The sequence below is a fragment of the Peromyscus californicus genome, unplaced genomic scaffold, assembly GCF_007827085.1.
Source record: "Peromyscus californicus insignis strain IS unplaced genomic scaffold, ASM782708v3 Scaffold_7__1_contigs__length_154581171, whole genome shotgun sequence".
Classification (NCBI taxonomy): Eukaryota; Metazoa; Chordata; class Mammalia; order Rodentia; family Cricetidae; genus Peromyscus; species Peromyscus californicus.
The window spans coordinates 499,523-516,220 of NW_026294595.1; the positions used below are offsets into that span (position 1 = coordinate 499,523).

The window sequence follows — 16,698 nt, forward strand, 5'->3', positions numbered from 1 at the left end:
TGTTTTTCTCTGCTGAGTAGTACTCCATTGTGTGTGTATATGTACCACATTCTCGTTATCCATTCTTCAGTTGATGGGCATCTAGGTTGTTTCCAGGTTCTGGCTATTACAAATAGTGCTGCTATACATAGTTGAGTATGTATCTTTGTGGTATGATTGCGCATTCCTTGGGTATATGCCCAAGAATGGTATAGCTAGGTCTTGAGGTAGATCGAGTCCCCATTTTCTGAGAAACTGCCATACTGATTTCCACGGTGGTTGTACAACTTTGCATTCCCACCAACAATGGAGGAGTGTTCCCCTTGCTCCGCATCCTCTCCAACATAGACTGTCATTAGTGTTTTTGATCTTAGCAATTCTAACAGGTGTAAGGTGGTATCTCAGAGTCGTTTTGATTTGTATTTCTCTGATGACTAAGGATGTTGAGCATTTCTTTAAATGTCTTTCAACCATTTGAGATTCTTCTTTTGAGAATTCTCTGTTTAGCTCTTTAGCCCATTTTTTAATTGGATTGTTCAGTATTTTGATGTCTAGTTTCTTGAGTTCTTTATATACTTGGGAGATCAGTCCTCTGTCAGATGTGGGGTTGGTGAAGGTCTTTTCCCATTCTGTTGGCTGTCTTTTTGTCTTATTGACCATGTCTTTTGCCCTACAAAAGCTTCTCAGTTTCAAGAGGTTCCATTTATTAATTGTTTCTCTCAGTGTCTGTGCTACTGGTGTTGTATTTAGGAAGTGATCTGCTGTGCCAGTGCGTTCAAGAGTACTTCCTACTTTCTCTTCTAGACAGATTAGAATCTTTTTAGCTTTTTTTTCTTCCCAAATCGTTGAGGTTGCTAGTATGGTTGAATTAAGAGAAAGACAATAACTTTGTTTCAGCTGGTAGTAGAAACTTGTGTTTTTCTGTAAAATATTAAAATGAAGACACAAGAATCCCTAATCTCACTACTAAGAAATAAATAGTTTATCATTTGAGAATAATCATTCTAGGTTGTGTTTAAATAATCTTGTACATTATTAATTTTAGTAACATCTATGTATTTTTGTATCTCATTTTCTCTTATACATGTAGAGCATTGTCCCCAAGTCATGAGACATTTATTTTAATAAATATTTTTAATGGCAGGATGGCACCTTCCTTGAAGGGTAAAACAGCTCTGGCATGGTCTATTTAGCCATTCTCTTTTCCTGGGCATTCAGATGGTTTCTACTTTTTTCTGCATTATACACAGTACCACAATGGACATGTTCATAGTTCATAAGTCCACATTTCAAATGAGTGCTTCAGTTTTTTTATATAAGCAAAAATTTCTGAATTTAGAAAAAAAAATGATCAAGGGGCTGGAGAGATAGATAGGCTTTTTTAGAGGACCTGGATTTAATTAACAGCATCTTCATGTTGGCTCACAACCATCTGTAACTCCAGTTTCAGGGGATCTCATGCCCTCTTCTGGCTTCTTTAAGCAGTGTATGAATGTGTACAAAACCACACAGATACAACATACACATAGATATATAAATAAAAAAAGGATGAGCACTGACTCAAGATTGCTTAGTTTTAATTGACTTCAGTATTTTGCTGTTTTACAACCTTGGCTAAATTATGCAGTCTCTGTCCATCAGTTTTCTCATCTGAAAACCTGAACAGTAAAAATATAACGATTTAGGCCTATTAAGATTAGGTGCATAATGTATGTAAAAGGTTTAGAGCAGTGCTTAACAAATAGTAAACACTAGTAAGTGTATATTCTCCTAGACTATTAGTGTATTGTTGAAATTCTCTGTTTTTATGGGATGTTTTAACTGCATTTTATTCAGTAAATTAACCTATGTTTCTTTTCTTTTCCTCCTCCCTTTTGTTTTTGTTTTTGAGACAGGGTTTCTCTGTGTAGCTTTGGAGCCTGTCCTGGAACTCGATTTGTAGACTAGGCTGGCCTCGAACTCACAAAAAAACCCTGCCTGCCTCTGCCTCCTGAGTGCTGGGATTAAAGGTGTGTACCACCACAACCCAGCTCCCTTCGTCTTTTTTTTTTTTTTTTTTTTTTTGGTTTTTCGAGACAGGGTTTCTCTGTGTAGCTTTGCGCCTTTCCTGGAACTCACTTAGTAGCCCAGGCTGGCCTCGAACTCACAGAGATCCACCTGGCTCTGCCTCCCGAGTGCTGGGATTAAAGGCGTGCGCCACCACCGCCCGGCCGTCTTTTTTTTTTTTAAGTTATTTATTTATTATGTACACAGTGTCCTGTCTGTAGGCCAGAAGAGGGTACCAGATCTTTTTTTTTTTTTTTTTTTTTTCTTTCTTTCTGGGTACCAGATCTTATTGAAGATGGTTGTGAGCCACTATGTGGTTGCTGGGAATTGAACTCAGGTCCTCTGGAAGAGCTGCCTGTACTCTTAACCTCTGAGCCATCTCTCCAGCCTTCCCTTTGGCTTTTTAAGACAGGGCTTCTCTGTGTATTCCTGACTGTCCTGACTCTGGAGACCAGGCTGGTCTCAAATTCACAGAGATGCACCTGCCTCGGCCTCCAGAGAGCTAGGATTAAAGGTGTGCACCATCATACCTGGCACTGTCATAACTTTTGATATTAGAGAGTAGTGCAGGTACTAGGGAGATGTACCAGTGGTTAAGAGCACTGACTGCTCTTTCATAGAACCCAGGTTTAATTCCCTGCACTCACCTGGTAGGTCACAACCATCTGTAACTCCATTTCCAGAGGATCTGATGTCCTCTTCTTGCTTTTGCATACAGTGTATGCATATGGTGCCCTGATATACATGCAGAGAAAACATTCAAAAACAAAAATAAACCCTAAAAAAGGGGGTGGGATACAGATATGTCTAAACATTGTCTTCAGAGAATCAATTTAAAGTTGAATAGTAGAGATCAAGAAAGGACAGTGATGGTGCACACCTTTAATCCCAGCAGTCAGGAGGCAGAGCCAGGAGGATCTCTGTGAGTTCAAGGCCAGCCTGACCTACAGAGCGAGATCCAGGACAGGCTCCAAAGCTACACTGAGAAACCCTGTCTGGGTGGGGTGGGGTGGAGGAAGATGACACAGAAGGGTCTGTAACCCTATGTTCTTAAAACTACTACTCAACCTTTGGTTAAACTAAACAGCCCCCAAACAAGCCAGTCAAGCACACAGAGGGTACAGGATCGTTGAGAAGGTTCTATTGTGGCACTGAATGTGGAGACCCATTATAAAAATTATAGGCCAGCCTAGTTTCTCAGAGCAAGTTCCAGGACAGCCAGAGCTGTTTCAAAGAGAAATCATGCCTTGAAACGCCCCCCCCCAAAAGGAAGATAAATGCTGTTTAAAAGAATATTTTTATCTCATTTTCTGTGTGTACATGTATGGAGGTCAGGGGGCAACATTGGGTGTTGGGCCTCACCTTTTACCTTGAGACACCAGGTCTCATCTTGTCCAAATTTCTTGTCTCTGCCTCCCATTTCTTTGGAGCAGTAGGGTTATAGGTATATGGCTTCTGGGGATCTGTACTAAGATTCTCATGTTTGGATGGCAAGAAGTTTATTCACTTAGATTTTGTCCCAGCCTGAGAAATACAATTTATTGGGTGTTTCTTATGTGCCAGATACTGCATATATTCAGCAGTTGTATGTGGAATATGTCATAGAAGGCTATTTGATGAGTTTGATTTTTTTTGTAGGATCTGACCTATTTAACACAGTACTGTTTTTTGGGGGTTTTTAGGGTGGTTTTTTTTTTTCCTTTTTCTTGCATATGCCAAGCCTTAGCCACAGTATAAAAGAAAGCCATAATCCTGTTAAAGGCTTCTGGTTTACAGGAAAGGTAGACACAAACTTATGTGGCTTTTACCATATAGTGATAGCTGATATATTACAAAGTGCATCACATTGATTTTTTTTCCCACTAAACACAAGACTAAACATTCCATATTTTTAGATAAGAACTGTGAGGTCTGCTTGAGAATGTGAAATGATTTACACCAAAGTATGCCATGAGATGTGGCTGCAGAGTCCTTGTTTAATTGTCCTGTCTGTAGACTCCTTAATTTTGATAAGTCTCAGATGTTAATGGTGAGGCTGAGGAAGTGGCTCAGTGACAGAACCTTTAGCTAGTATGTGCAAGGTCCTTGTTTCAGTTCCTGTGATCATCATCATCATTGTCGTCATTATTATTGGAGAAATAGTCTCTGTGAAATTCTACCTGGCCTGGAATTGGCTTTTTGTACCTCCCAGGTACTGGGAATAAAGGCTTATGCCACTACATTTTGCCCCAGTTTTTAACTTTTACTTATTTATTTATTGGTTTTGTTGTTGTTATTTTATTTTGTTTTGTTTTGAGACAGGGTGGAAGGCTGTGTCCTCTCATTATACATACAATAAGAAATAAAGTTTGAAGCCGGGCGGTGGTGGCGCACGCCTTTAATCCCAGCACTCGGGAGGCAGAGCCAGGCGGATCTCTGTGAGTTTGAGGCCAGCCTGGGCTACCAAGTGAGTCCCAGGAAAGGCGCAAAGCTACACAGAGAAACCCTGTCTCGAAAAACCAAAAAAAAAAAAAAGAAATAAAGTTTGTATATTTTTTTTTGTGTGTATCCATGTATATGTGTTTTATATGTGTATATATAAAGAGTTAAAGGCAGTTTTCTTTCTTTTTCTTTTTTTTTTTAAGAGAGGGTCTCAGTTTGAAGCTCTGGCTGGTTTAGAACTCATTTTGTAGGCCAGGCTGGCCTTGAACTCAAAGATGTGCCTGCTTCTGTCTGAGTGTTGAGGTTAAAGGCGTGTACTACTATTCCCAGCTCAGTATAATGATTTATAACATATATGATAGTTGTTGTTTTCTGTGTGTGTGTGTGTGTGTGTGTGTGTGTGTTTTCGAGACAGGGTTTCTCTGTGTAACAGCCTTGGCTGCCCCCGAACTCACTTTTGTAGACCAGGCTGACCTCAAACTCACAGAGATCTGTCTGCTTCTACCTTCCTACCTCCCTAGGGCTGGGTTCAAAGCTACCACACCCAGCTATGATGGTTTTTTTTTTTTTTTTTAATATGTGAAATAGACTTTTTTAAAATGTCATTTGAGCATCTTTTGCATTATAGGATGATTTTGGACACAAATTGGAAGAATTCATTGTGGAATTAGGTCTTCAAACAGCTCAGGTTCAGAACTGTTGTGTCCTTTATGAGACAGGTTCTTTCCTGAAGCAAATTAAGATACATTTACAAGTCCCCTTGTTTTCCCTTACTGTCTTCTCCATAGCATTTGTTTAGTGATTAGGTAGTTCATGGCAGTAGCACTTTCCCTGTGCTTCTAAAGCTCCAGTTCAACATGCTGCATCATTGCTGGGTCAGGCCTTTTGCTAGGAAGTTCTTTCTGATAAGGATTCTTTTGAACAAGGTGGGGGTGGAATGTGATTGAGAGCATAGGCTGAACTCCTATTCCCTTGACCTTTGCCCCTATTTTAGAGTTTATACTGACTTGTAGGCATTCTCTGTGGAGCCAAGAGTTTAGCACTTGTTTACAATTGATGAAAAGATATTTGTTCAGTTCTTGGATAGTCATGGATGTCTGTCATCTGGTGGGGTGCAGGGAATGCTAAAACATTTAAGTCTAGAAATTTGAAATGGATGACTAAGAAGGAATGCAAAAAAAAAATCTGAAGTTAGATTGTAGCAATCATTTTTTTCTGTGGAAGCAGTGTTGTGACAGACTATGTGTGTGTCTGTGTGTGATGCAGGGGTACATCTGCCAAAGCAAGTGTGTGAAGGTCAGAGGACAACTCTGTGGAGTTGATTATTTCCTTCTGGCTTTAGGTGGGTTCCAGGGATCATTCTCATGCTTTTACCCACTGAGCCATCCTTCTGGCCCTTATGTTATGAATTATTAGGGGGGAGGGAATCGGAGGGTATCCTGTGCATGCAGGGAAACATGCATCCACGTGGAAAGTTTATTATAATAGAGAGATAGGAAAGATAGAGAGGTTGAGGGTGCACATCTCGTGGAAGGAAAACTGGGAAGACCAAGGAAGGGGAGAAGTTTTTCCTTAGAATGAAGCTTTTATGCCAGGACAGGGTGGCATCAAGGGGTGGGATTTCAAGAGGCGGATCAGAATATTAACACCTCATACTTCTTTATTTTGGTTTTTCGAAACAGGGTTTCTCTGTGTAGCTTTGATGCCTGTCCTGGATCTCGCTCTGTAGACCAGGCTGGCCTTGAACTCGGAGATCCTCCTGGCTCTGCCTCCTGAGTGCTGGTATTAAAGGCGTTCACCACTGCCGCCTGGCAACACCTCATACTTTAAAAAAAAGCTGAAAATGGTTCTTTGAATTCAAAACCTTGGTATCAGAATGCATGAGAATTTTTCTCTTCTTGTTTTGGTTTTTTCACTTTGAAAATTACACTGGCCTCTTAACTCAGAGTGATCTGCTCATCTACCTACTAGGTGCTATGTTTACAGGGGTGTACTCCCACACCCACTTCGCAGTTTTAACTCTTTAAAGTAAAAGTCTTGCATGATTAAGAAAAATGGAATAAATTTGCTCTCTTTTCAGCTGACAAATATTTGAAACTGTTCTGCTAGATCAAGCCTTAGTTCCAGCTTCTCACTTAGAGCACAGGTTTCATATTCAGATTATATGCCTTCATGCTTATCCCTCCTTCCCCCCAGTTTTTATTTATTTTGTTTTATTTTATTTTTTGAGAAAGGATCTTATGTAGCCTGGAATGATCTGGATACCCTATGTTGTCAAGGCTGGCTTTAACTCGATTTTATTACCTTAGCCTCCTAAGTGCTAGAACTACATGTGCCAGTCACTGTGCAAGACCAGAATTCCCTTATATTGAAATTGCTATGCAGAAGGGACTCTCTAAGAACCTAGAATAGGTCAGTGAGATGGCTCAGCCAGGTAAAGTGGCTTGCTGCCAGGCCTGGCTATCTGAGTTCAGTATCTGTAACCCACATGGTGGAAGGAGAGAACCAACTCCCTCAAGTTGTCCTTTGACCTACACATGCACACCTTTACATGTGCATGCACACTGTGTAAACAAAAATTTAAAGCTTAGAATAATGTTTTTGCTGGGGCTGGAGAGATGGTTCAGTGGTTAAGAGCATTGGCTGCTCTTCCAGAGGACCCGAGTTTAATTCCCAGCACCCACATGATGACTCACAACCATCTGTAAAGAGATCTGGTGCCCTCAGGCATACATGCAGGCAGAACACTGTATACATAGTAAATCTTTTTTTTTGTTTTTTGTTTTTTGTTTTTCGAGACAGGGTTTCTCTGTGTAGTTTTGCGCCTTTCCTGGAACTCGTTTTGTAGACCAGGCTTACCTCGAACTCACAGAGATCCACCTGCCTCTGCCTCCCGAGTGCTGGGATTAAAGGCGTGCACCACCACTGCCCGGCCTATAATAAATAAATCTTAAAAAAAAGGGGGGGGGGGAGGCTGGAGAGATGGCTCAGAGGTTAAGAGCACTGACTGCACTTCCAGAGGTTCTGAGTTCAATTACCAGCAACCACATGGTGGCTCACAACCATCTGTAATGAGATCTGGTACCCTCTTCTGTATACATAATAAATAAATAAATTAAAAAAAAGAATAATGTTTTGCAGTGTCTACTTATAAACCCACTTCTATTTTTTAATCAAGCCCTCAGAATTGGCCTCCTTTTTTGTCAGGAGGCTTGAGCTAGTACTGGAAAGAATCAATGGAGGTTGGCCTTGGTGGCAGTACACATCTTTAATCCCAACAGAGTCTGGTGGCTCTGTGATTTCAAAGCCAGCCTGGTCTAGATAGTTAGTGCTAGGCCAGTGAGGGCCACACAGTAAGATCCTGGCTCAAAGTAAATGAATGAATGAATGAATGAATGAAAGAATGAACCCGGCGGTGGTGGCGCACGCCTTTAATCCCAGCACTCAGGAGGCAGAACACACAGGAGGATCTCTGTGAGTTCAAGGCCAGCCTGGTCTACAGAGTGAGTTCCAGGACAGGCTCCAAAGCTACACAGAGAAACCCTGTCTCAAAAAGACCTTTTTAAAAAAAAAAGAATAAATAAATAAATGGAGCATTCAGTAGCTTTTAAAATGACCTGGGTTGTACTGGCAATTGCAGGATTAATTACAAAAAGTGACCCTATTGGCATGCATCATATAGTAGAAAATACATAAACTATAATCCCAGAACTTGGAAGGTAGAGGCATGAGAATCAGTAGTTCAAGATTATCTTGGGATGCATAGTAAATTCCAGGCCAGCCTGAAATACAGGAGACCCTGTATCGAAAACAAACAAACAAAAAACTGGAAGTTTGCATGTTGAAGTGTGCTACTACCAGTGAAGCCTGGTTTCTTCATCCATAAAACTGTAACAACTCCTGCTAGGTGTCTTTGTAACCAAATAAATAATGCAGTATTATTGAATTACCCATTAGTTATTTACAGCATTTACCCACTAGTTATTCCTGCTGCTTTTTCCTTGGCTGAAATTTGGGAATAATATTTCTAACAACTTCTTTGTTAATATTTATTGAGCATTTACTGTTTTATATCATTAAAGTCTTATCTTGTTTACTTTTCCTAGCATCTCTGTGAAGTTATTCTCAACTCTATCTTTTTCCTTTTGCAGATGGGGAGACTGACAGTTTAACACTTGGCCAAGGTCACACACCTGGTAAGTGGTGGAGCTGCTCTATGTGACCCCAAAGTCCTTGATCTTTTTAAAATTGAAGTATGAAATTTTCATACAAGGAAATGTTCCTATCTGAAAATGTAAATCCAAGCAGTTTCCACAAGTGTTTTGACCATTGTAGTTCTTTAAAATAACCTTTCAATCTATTACTCAATCCCTAAAACTTAATAACTTCTTACTTCTTGTTCTACAATCTCATATGCTTAGCTTCCTATGTTCACAAAGAACATTTGTTCTCTTGTGTCTTTCCAGCCCAATATTTTATAGTAATCCATAATGCAAGTGTTAATAGTTCATTTCTTTTTATTGCTGAGTAGTATTCCACTGACAGTATCACAAGTAATTCATCCATCGACACCTGGGCTGTTTCTAGTTTATTGCAAATAAAGCAGCTATAAAATTTCTTACACAAAATTTTGTATACGTACATGTACATTGATATGCTAAAGCATATTAGGAATTGATGGTGTATATGGTAGATACACATTAAAATTTTTATAGAGCTGCCAGTTTTCCAAAATGTTTTTACATTTTTATAGTTCTAGTAGCATGTAAATTCCTGTTTCATATGTTTGCAAGTAATTGATATTGTCAGGGTTTTAATTTTTGTAAGTCTAATGTTTTTAATCGGAATTTCCTCAATGGCCAGTTATGTTAGTAACTATATTATACACTTACTGGCTATTCATATATCATCTTTTTAAATGGTTCAAGTCTTGAACATTAAAAACATTACGTTCTTTGTCTACTTTTTGTATGGTTGGCATTTTTATGTTCTTGATATATGTAGTATGAATATTTCTTCCTGGTCTGTGGTTTTCTTTTTTCATGTTTTTTTGTTTGTTTATTTGTTTGTTTTGTTTTTTGTTTTCGAGACAGGGTTTCTCTGTGTTGTTTTGGTGCCTGTCCTAGATCTTGCTCTGTAGACCAGGCTAGCCTCGAAGTCACAGAGATCCTCCTGCCTCTGCCTGACAAGTGCTGGGATTAAAAGCGTGCGCCACCACCACCCGTCTCTTCTTTTTCATTTTTAACATGTTTTATAATGAATACAACTTTAATTATTTTGTGAAGTGTGGTTTTTGAAATCTTTTCTTATTGATTCTTATATCTTCACTAAAAAAAAAAAAAAAATCTTAGTCTAACCAAATTCCATTTTCTTTTAGAAACTAAGTTTTTTTTTTAGGGCTACATTCATGTCTGCAATTTTGGCATGTTTATAAAGTAGGAATCAAAGTCTTTTTCCTATGAAAATTTGTTTCTTCTAGTGTTGTCAAAGTCCTTCCTCAGTGAATATTTTGGAGATTTTCTTTAAAAAAATGTATGAGTCTTCTCTTTCGTTAATCCTTTTGAATCTTTTCACCAAAGCCACTGTGTCCTGAACTTTGTGGCTTTATAATAAATCTTGAAACTAGGGGTTTTTTTTGTTTGTTTGTTTTTCGAGACAGGGTTTCTCTGTGTAGCTTTGCGCCTTTCCTGGGACTCACTTGGTAGCCCAGGCTGGCCTCGAACTCACAGAGATCCGCCTGGCTCTGCCTCCCGAGTGCTGGGATTAAAGGCCTGCGCCACCACCGCCCGGCTAGGGGGTGTTTTTAAATCACCTCCATTCTTCCTTTCCCAAGTTATTTTGGCTTAGTTTTTTTTTCCCCCTTTCAAAAAACAATTCCATATAAAGTTTACAATCAACTTATTATTTTTTTTATTGTTTTTTGTTTATTAGCATTAAAAAAATTCAAAGCCAACAAAGCACCATACAGGATCCAGACACCCTGTGTATTTCCCATTTTTACATGGCTTTTTTCTTTTCTTTTGTTTTCTTTCTTTTTTTTTTTTAAAGCCAAATGCCATTTATTGAAGGAGGGAGGAGGTCTTAAATACAGCCTTACAGCACAATGGGAGAACCCCGGAGGGCAGAAGTTCACTACTGATGTTTTACAATCTTGCATCTAAGCTGTTAAAGCCCATTATTCCATATAAAGTTTACAATCAACTTATTTTTTAAAAAATTTTAAAATTACTGAGTTTTTTAATTGAATTGCACTGATCTCATCAGAAGAATTGTCTTTCTGCTTTTCAGTGCTGGGTAAACTCAGGCTTTTTCACCTGTGAGGCAAAGTGCTCTGTCACTGCATTCAGTACCTGGCTCAAATTGTCATCTTAATAATAGCAGGGCTTCTAATCCTTGCATTTAGTTTGTCTTTCTACTTAGTGTAGTATTTTCACTTTTTGTCATTAATGTTTTAAATGGATTAATGTTGACATCTGTTTTTCTTTAAAATTATTCTTATTCTGAATTTTAATGCTATTATGAATCAAACTGGTTTTAAAGTTTATCTGCTGAATTGTTAGTTGCTAGTGTAAAGAAATGCAATTGATTTTGTGTATTGAGTTTATATTGAATTTGCTAGTCACCTAAACAAATCTGTTGGGACTTTTGTGTGCACAACTATGAATAAAGACAGCCATATTTTTTCCTTTTTGATGTTTATGTTGTTTGTTTATTTTTCGTACTGTACTGACTAAGATTTCTAGTATCATGGTAGGTAGAAGAAATGGCAGTGATAGTCTTGTCTTGTTCTTAATCTTAGGTGGACCATGATCAAATATAATGTTAATTGTCAGGCCTTTTTCTTACATTTTTCATTTTAAATGTTTTTTTTTTTTTTTTTTTTTTTTTATTGTGTGCTTGTACATGTGTGTAATTGATACCAGGTTTTTTTTGTATAGCTCCTGGTGGCCTATAGCATGCCATGTAGCTCAGCTCAGCCTGGCCTCAAGCTCATAAATTGTACTGCCTCTGCCTCTTTAGTTCTGGAATTTTTGGCACCTATTACCATGTCTGGCTCTCCTTTGCATGTGTGTATGTGTGTGCACACGCATGTGTGGGTATCAGTTTGTTAAATTGTGTGCATGTGTAAGTCAGCAGCCAACCTCTGGTGTCAGTCCTCATTGTCTGCCTTGTTTGAGACCAAGGTCTCTGTTATTTTTCTACTACATATGTCAGACTAGTTAGCCTGTGAGCTTCTGGAAAGTCTCCTTTTTTGGCCTTCTATCTCCCTATAGTGGCATCAGGATTAAGATTCTTGTGCCACAGATCTGGCTTTCACATAGGTTCTGGTTATTTGAATTCAGGTCCTCAAATTATGTGGCAGTTGCTTTCTCCCATTGAGCTATTTCTCCAGGGCATGGCTCTCCTTTTATTTTTTTAGTTTGTAATAGAAAACAGGTGACATTTACTTTCATTACTTTTAAGTATGCAATTCAGTAGTATAGATTACATTCACATCAGTGTGTAATATCATCAGCATCCATCTACAAGAACTCATCTTATTTAGAACTGAAATTCAGACTGTATTAACAGTAACTTCCCATATCTTCTAGGACTTGTCAATCTACAAATGGAGCAGAATGGCTATATATGTGAGGACATATGTGGGCATGCTATTCTTTTGGTCTATATGTTGTTATCTCAGTTCCACAGTGTTTTTATTACTACAGTTTTGTAATAAGTTCTTTTTGTATCCATGAACTTTACCCCTTATAGATACTCCTGTTAGTGGATTCATAGTATTTGTCCTTTTGTGACTGACATTTCACTTAACATAATGCTCTCCAGATGTATCTGTAGTAGGCTTTCTTTTAGGCCACCAACCAGCTCCAAATCATGACACAGAGACTTATTAGGAATGCTCGGCTTTATATGAGCTCTTATTTTAATCTGTTTCTCTCTGTTTACATTTTGCCTTGGGGCTTTTTACCTTTCTTTCTTTCTGTATGTCCTACCTTCCTGCTTCTAGTGTCTGGCTGGCTTGGTGGCTGCCTGGCTTCTGGCCCCAGGCACATCCTTATCTTTCTCCCTCGTTCTCTTCTCCTCCTTCCTTCCTCCCTCTCTCCTAGATTTCTCCTCCTACTTATTTTCTCTACCCACCAGCCTCTCCTATCCTTTCTCTGCCTAGCTATTGGCTGTTCAGCTCTTTATTAGACCAATCATGTGCCTTAGGCAAGCAAGGTGACACAAATGCAACACATCTTTACATAATTAAACAAATGTAACACACCTTTACATTGTTAACAAATGCAGCAGAAAAAAATGTAACACACCTTTACACAGTTAAAGTAATTTTCCACAGCAGAAACAAATGTAACACATCTTTAAATAGTTAAAATAATATTCTACAGCTTTATTGTATGATGTATTAGAATTCATTTATTCTTTAAGGCTGGATAATGTTATTTTGTATGTATAAACCATATTTTATTTATTTATTCACCAGTTAATAGATGTTTGGTTTTGTTCAACTTTGAGCTATTGTGAATAATCTTGTTATGAACATGGGTGTACAGAAGTGTATTTCTGAGTTCCTGTTTTAAATTCTTTTGGATTGATAACCAGAAGTGGAAATTCTGAACCATGTGATAATTATCTTTTTTATTTTTGAGTAACTGCTGTTTTGTTTTCTTTCTTTTTTAATTCTGTAATCTTTCATTTTTTTGAGATTATATGTACCCCTTCTTTTCCCTTCCTCCAAGTCCTCCCAAGTACCACTTGTCACTCTTTTCCAAATGTATGGCCTCTTTTTCTTCAATTATTGTTACATATGTGTGTGTGTATAATGCTGTATTGTCTTCAGTACCAGAATCACCATTTTATGTTTTTACTGACATAAGAATTCCAAGCTGGGTAGTGGTGGCACATGCCTTTAATCCCAGCACTTGGGAGGCAGAGATAGGCGGATCTATGAGTTCCAGGACAGCCTGGTCTGTGGAGTGAGTTCCAGGACAGCCAGGGCTACACAGAGAAACCCTGTCTTGAAAACAAAACAAAACAAACACAAAAAGAATTGCAGTTTTTCTACATACTTACCACCCCCCTGTATTTTCGATTTTTATTTGTATTTTGCTAATCTTTAGTGATGTTAACATCCTTTGAGAAATTATTCAAGTTTTGTACTTTTAAAATAGCTTCTTAGTGGGGTTGCCTGGTTGTTTTAGTTATAGGGAAGTGTTCTTTTAAGTTCTGGGTAATGACACCTTATCAGATACCTGATTTTCAAATTCTCATTTTTGCAGATTGCTTTTTACTTTGTAGTATATGTTCATAGACACCTGGATTTAATTTTTTTTTCATTTTGCATTTCTTGTGTTTACATCAAACCCAGGACATCATAGATTCTAAGCATGCCTTCAATGACTGAATTGCACACTGCCCTGGAATTTTAATCTTCTTTTTCTTGTTGTTATTATTATTATTATTTTGGTTTGAGACAGGGTTTCTCTCTAACAGCCCTGGCTGTTCTGGAACGTGCTTTGTAGACCAGGCTGGCCTCACAGAGATCTACTTGCTTCTGCCTCCTAAGTGCCAGAATTAAAGGCATGTGCTTCATGTCTGGCTTCAATATTATTATTACTTACTATTTTTGTCTATACTTTGGGTATCATAGCCATAAAACCATTGCCCAGTCTGATGTCATTGTTACGGTTTCAATATGAAATGCTCCCACAAACTCACATAGTATATATATATATATATATATATGCTTGGTAACCATCATGTGGCAGAGGCATATGGCCAGCAGTCACCTGTTTCATGATGTATAGGAAATGAAGAAGTAAAGGATGGGAGACCAGGTATAACTTTCAAAGGCACGCCTCCCACATTGATGATTCTCCAGGTATGCTTCATTTCTGAAACTTTCCACCACCTCTCAAAATAGTGATAGCACATAAGCCTCTGGGTGACATTTCATATTCAGCCATAATAATCCACCGCCCTCCCAAATCTCATGGCCATCTTGTAAAACATAATGTACCTAGTCTGTTTCCTAGAGTTCTCAAAAATCTTTTTTTTTTTTTTTTTTTTGGTTTTTTGAGACAGGGTTTCTCTGTGTAGCTTTGCGCCTTTCCTCGAACTCACAGAGATCCCCTTGCCTCTGCCTCCTGAGTGCTGGGATTAAAGGCATGTACCACCACCGCTCGTGAGCTCTCAAAACTCTTAATTCCAGCGTGGTTCAAAAGTCCAAATTCCTTCTTAGAGAGTTAGGCAAACTTTTGGATGAGTCACCTGAATTTTAAAAAGCAAGCTGCACACTTCTAAGGCCACAGTGTCATGTTTCCACCCAAAAGAGAGGAATGGGGGAATAGAAAGAAGAGATAAGATCAAAGCAAGAAGGAAGCCTATCAAGACAAGTGTTTAAACCCTAGATCTCTTTTTCAGGCACCCGGGTTGTCTGGGGTATATAGTAGTATGACATAAACTCAAAGGCATTTGCACAGTCCCACCCTAGTCTTTAAGGTTTCAGCATACACAACCTCTTTTTTGGGAGCTGGCTCTGCTTGTTGCTTGCAGTTTTTTGTTTTTTTGAGACGAGGTTTCTCTGTGTAGCCCTGGCTGTCCTGGAACTCCATCGGTAGGCCTCAAACTCCAGAGATCCTCCTGCCTCTACCTCCTGAGTGCTGGGATTAAAGGCATGCACCACCACTGCCTGGCATTGCTTGCAAGTTTTTAATGGCAGCTATTTCATGTTCTTGGCATTTCTAACTTACAGGAATTTCCTATTGTGCCTTTGCTTCATGTCAAACTTTCTCCCATCAACCTCTCATGACGCCACAATTATTTAATATTGCATGTCTGCAAAACTACCACCATGAGGTTAACACTCAAGCTAGTGGCAAATATTGGTGTTGTCCATATGTTAGAGTAGCTAAACCCCTCGGACCACAGTTACTACAACCTATGAGTAACCAGGTGTTTGATTTCATATCCCTATGAGTATACTAGACATTTTAATTCATATTAAAACTTTCATACCCTTGAGCCTTGGGTAGACTGACAATTTCTGTGATGCCCTTAAGGCATCTTTGGTTTCCTGCAATTTTTTTTTTTTTTTGAGGGAAATTGACCTCCATAGTCACCATTCTTTCATTGCTTACAGGCATTTCTAACTTACAGGAATTTCCTATTGTGCCTTTGCTTCATGTCAAACTTTCTCCCATCAACCTCTCATGACGCCACAATTATTTAATATTGCATGTCTGCAAAACTACCACCATGAGGTTAACACTCAAGCTAGTGGCAAATATTGGTGTTGTCCATATGTTAGAGTAGCTAAACCCCTCGGACCACAGTTACTACAACCTATGAGTAACCAGGTGTTTGATTTCATATCCCTATGAGTATACTAGACATTTTAATTCATATTAAAACTTTCATACCCTTGAGCCTTGGGTAGACTGACAATTTCTGTGATGCCCTTAAGGCATCTTTGGTTTCCTGCAATTTTTTTTTTTTTTGAGGGAAATTGACCTCCATAGTCACCATTCTTTCATTGCTTACAGCCAGACTGTAAATTTTTTTGTCTTTTGACTCGTTTTTTTGCCCATAATTATCACAGTTAACCTAAAAAAAAATCAGCCATAACCATGCCATAGCCTAAATTTAGTCTTATTACTTTTCAACTTGGAGTTGCACAAAGTCTCAGAATATAGACAACATGTAAACAAGCTCTTTGCCAGAATGTAGCATGAATGACCTTCTAGTCTGATTCCCAATAGAGTCCAAGAACAGTCTTTATAATTCACATTTCAGTCCACCTGAAACCTCAGGAGTGTAGACTTCACTGTCTGCGTTTCTATCAGCATTCCTATCTTCTGAGTTTCTGCCAGAACCACTGTCTGGTTAGCTTTTTCAGACTCTTGCATGTTTGTTCCTCTTACAAGCCCGTTCCAAAGGCATAAGAGCCACATGGTAGCAGTGACCCCACTTCTTCCGTATTAACGTTTTGTGTTAGTCATACTTTTTTGTCACTCTGACAAATACTGAGCCAGGAGGAAGGATTTAATTAGCTTATTACTTCACTGTAGCTATGAAGCAAAGAGTCAGTACCTCAGTTACGAGTATTTTTTCCAGTTTTCCTCTGTTATTCCATCTAAGCACCCAGCCTATTTGGTGTTGGTGCCCTCATTCAGAATAGTTCTCCCTCTCCATCTCCCAGTTAATCCTCCATAGAAATACTCTCACAGACACACCTGAAGGTGTACTTTA

At 38.7% G+C, this 16,698-nt stretch overlaps 1 protein-coding gene across 4 annotated transcripts in view; it reads left to right on the top strand.

Annotated features, from left to right (window-relative positions):
- LOC128100403 (nuclear receptor subfamily 6 group A member 1) overlaps positions 1-16,698 on the top strand; it is a 257,953-nt gene that overhangs the window by 53,108 nt on the left and 188,147 nt on the right. For all 4 annotated transcript variants that reach the window (XM_052722534.1, XM_052722533.1, XM_052722532.1 and 1 more), the window contains one exon: positions 8,598-8,642. In XM_052722534.1, the coding sequence (XP_052578494.1) occupies positions 8,598-8,642 (45 nt within the window). The remainder of the gene's footprint in view (positions 1-8,597; positions 8,643-16,698) is intronic.